The sequence below is a fragment of the Temnothorax curvispinosus genome, unplaced genomic scaffold (assembly GCF_003070985.1).
Source record: "Temnothorax curvispinosus isolate PA1 unplaced genomic scaffold, ASM307098v1 QBEX01009554.1, whole genome shotgun sequence".
Classification (NCBI taxonomy): domain Eukaryota; kingdom Metazoa; phylum Arthropoda; class Insecta; order Hymenoptera; family Formicidae; genus Temnothorax; species Temnothorax curvispinosus.
This window is the reverse complement of record NW_020219334.1, coordinates 11,104-14,840: the sequence shown is the minus strand read 5'-3', so window position 1 is coordinate 14,840 and position 3,737 is coordinate 11,104. Positions and strand designations below refer to the sequence as shown.

The 3,737-nt window shown below is 32.3% G+C and overlaps 1 protein-coding gene across 1 annotated transcript; it reads left to right on the top strand.

Moving 5' to 3' along the window:
- Positions 1-347: 347 nt before the first annotated feature.
- Positions 348-2,528, top strand: LOC112459156 (F-box/LRR-repeat protein 4-like; the record flags this gene model as incomplete). The annotated part of the gene is made up of 7 exons (XM_025023156.1): positions 348-599; positions 715-829; positions 925-1,378; positions 1,477-1,678; positions 1,767-1,878; positions 1,969-2,130; positions 2,212-2,528. Coding segments are annotated over 7 exons (1,614 nt in total), but the record flags the coding sequence as incomplete, so codon positions are not given.
- Positions 2,529-3,737: the final 1,209 nt, after the last annotated feature.

Below are 3,737 nucleotides of genomic sequence, written 5' to 3'. Positions count from 1 at the left end.
TTTCGTTTGTGCTCGTGCACGTGTGTGTCACGTGGTAGTAGAAGAACACAGAGCTCCCGATATTTCAGATTTATAAAAGAACATTTTTCTACATTAACAAAATTAAAAAATAACTGTTATTCTCTTTAAAATAATTAATTATTTAATAATGATATTCAACACACACATGCAGAATTGCAGACTATGTAATAATGTCAGTACTTAGCAATGCGAATGGATGCAAGATAAACTTATTGTTAGATTATACATATAATCTTAACGCTATAATTATAAATATATATGATATTATAATGCATATGCTAAAAAAGAAAGGATTATTATTCTTCATATTTTTTGTCTTCTTTTAGAGAGACAATATGACAACCCACAATAAATCTTCATATTGCGAGAGTTGTAGTCGATATCCCTATGTCGGCAGAGTATCCGTAGGAGAAGAGGATAGTGTTGACTTCACTTATCAATTTGTGAAGAAAAGATTTGTTGCCGTGGACCACAGGAGTCTCAGCATATTCCATACTGCCCCTGACATAATTGGGCCACCCAAATTTCAAAATTACGGACAACCATTTCATTTACCAATCCCTTTTTATGATATGAAGGTACGTGTATTTTCTGGTACTACCTATCTCTGTTATAGTCCTGTACAAAATAATCGCTATATATTATATGTTACAAGAATCTCTACTATTTGACAATTTTGATTTTCTAATATAGAGGATAAAGGATGGTACTGTTTCAATATCTCCGTGGCAAAACAAAGATTTCATGAGACCCATTGATGGGCTTATACCAAGCGATGATGATACGACGAGCGAAAAAAGATTTATTGGTATGTAATATTTAAATCGATAAATAAGATATTGTTAAGGAAGATACGCTCTTGCTGAGAAGAGAGTAAGTAAATATAATATTTTCTATTTAAAGATATCGAGTTTCATGAAGCTGTATATCCAATCAGAGTCTGTATGTACGAAATATGTAATCCTGGAAGCGTAATTCAAATTTTGGCTCAAGATTCCAATAATCACTGGATTCAGTTGTGGGATGAATCGTCTCAGATTGTACTTCCGAAATCAAGATTATTTTCTCCACCGTTGTCGCATTCGTGTAACTTTAAAACCAAAATGCTCAAACTGGTATTTAAGAGCAGTTCGCAGGTCTCTTACACAAAGCTAGATGCTGTAATGCTCATCGGTACATCAGAATTGATCCTTTCTAGAAATCCTAACGAGAGTTTAACTAATCTGTTAAAAAGAATTAACAGCATGTACTATCCATACTATGACGATGTTCATAATTTAACAACAGATTCAGAAAGTGCACACTTGGATATAGTTCATCTGCAACAGAATTTTCCCGAATATTGTATTTGTAAAAGGTATTATTATCGTCAACGTTAAATATTATTTGAATCCATTTTTTCTGTTAATAATAAAAATTAATTTAAAAATTAATTTGTTTCGATAATATTTGCAGCGACATAAGAAGGGTTTCTTATAAGAATAATTTGAAGCACAAAAAGGTATCTCAGAAGGTAATCCCTGGTTATGAGCAACCTCTTGATCAGAGATATCCGCGTCGTATTTTACTGAAAAGTAATTCGAATTGTGCCAAGAGATTGAAACTCTCATTGGATAAATCCAAGGAGCTATCACGTTGCAGTTTATCGGCGCTTCCTGTAAAGTATTATAAAAAATCTATTTTTTATAATAATATTTATTGTAATGTTATTTTGTGTATTAAAGTTTTATATTTTATCTTTGCAGAATGAAATACTACTAAAAATATTAAAAAATTTAGATTTGACGACGTTACGCTGCATGAGTGACGTAGATAAACGCTTCAAAAATTTAACAGAGGACCCTGAACTCTATACACGTTTGAACATGCGATATATCAGCTCTGACAAATATATGTGCGATATATTTTGTTATTTTACATCTAAATGTAAATATTTGCGACAATTAGATCTCACAGGATGCAACTTTGATGTTAATGATTTCGTAAACTTTCTTGATAATTGCGGCAAACGTTTAACGCATTTAAGATTAAGTGCGTTGTCGTTAAGTGGCGGCATCGACTTAAATCCTGTCCTACTTAAAACTTCAGAGACATGCAAAAATTTGAAAGGTACATGCATATAGTATATGTATATAATTGTTAAGATTATTGGTAAATTGTATAACAATTCGTAATACAAATTTTTTTTAGAATTGGATCTAAGTAATTCTGCCATAGACGACGAAGGATTTTCGTATCTCGAGGGGCTAAATAATTTGGAACATTTAGACATTTCTAATACTGGTATAAGAACCGAACGTTTTTGCAAAATACTGCAAAATAATCAACGGATGCGTCAGTTATCGGCAGATAGCGACTCACTAAACGATGCAGTTCTAATAGAGTTGGGAAATTCGTGTCGTGACTTGGAAGTAATATGTTCACTGGACGCATGTGATTTCACATCTCAGGGTATTAATGCTCTCGCCAAATGTAAGAATTTACAAAAAGTGGACCTTGAGCTGTAAGTGTGTGTGCTACATTCTTTTTTAAACACACATTGTATTTTTTATTGAAATCTGTTTGCTTCTCTTGCGAGCATCTTGAATAAGTTACATGAAATTTTTCTTCGCAATTAAAATACTGTACTAATTATATGATTTTCGTTACAGAGAAGAATACCCAGTTAATGATGACAGCTTATTTAGATTACTTTCCTCTTATCAAAACTTGCAAGAAGTTCATTTGTCCGGTTCTATCCTCACTAATCACCGGTTGGAATTACTAGCGCAGTGCAAAAACTTAAAAAAGTTACATCTTATTGACATAAAACTTGATATACCTGATAAATGTTCCGTTATTTTGAAACAATGTCCTAAACTGCAGGAGTTTTATTTTATGTGCTGTATTTTATGTAATATAAATCAATTAGTTAATCAATGGAAGGAAAGATATCCGCATGTGTCCGTCTATACATTCTGCTGACAATTGAAATAGTTTTTGTTTAATAGGTTAGGGCAAATCAATTTTTTATATGTTTACTTTTTATATTTTTGTACTTACAAATTTACTTTGTAAAATTCATTTGCTAAATTAGGTTTAAAATAAGTTAATATGTAATAAAAACGAAATATTCACATTTATTTATAGTTTTGTTATTTTCAAACCGTTTTATCTTTCTTTTTTTTTTCATAATTTGAATTTTTTGGGCGATGGTGCCATTTCTTTGTTTGAAATAATTGTTCAGCTAAATAGTAGAAAAACTAGATTAATATATAACATCGTTAGTAAATTTTTGATATTTTTTAACGTTTCTTTCGTTTAGAAATAGATCTCCTGTGATACTTTTTCTAGTTTCAGTTTCTAAAACAGCTTTCCGTAAAGTTCGTTGTAAAAATTTATTTTCCTAACGCGAGCGTGAAATGGGCCGCTTTTCGCGCTTATTTTGAGTAAGCAAAACAATCCATTTTGCAATGATGACGTAAGCGTTGAAACATGGAGCCGTTTCTCAACTAGTGGAGAAATGAAATTGTAAAACAAGCGCGAAAAACGGCCTGTTTCACGCTCTTGTTAGGAAAAATAGTTTATGCAACACGTGCATGGAAAGTGCCCCATTACGCACGCTACGCGTGCGTGATAGACCACTTTCCAGGCACTTGCAACATAAAATAGGGAGTGTAAGTCGTGTGTAAAGATGAAAATTCCCGGGTGCGTAAACTCCGCACCCGGACATTTTC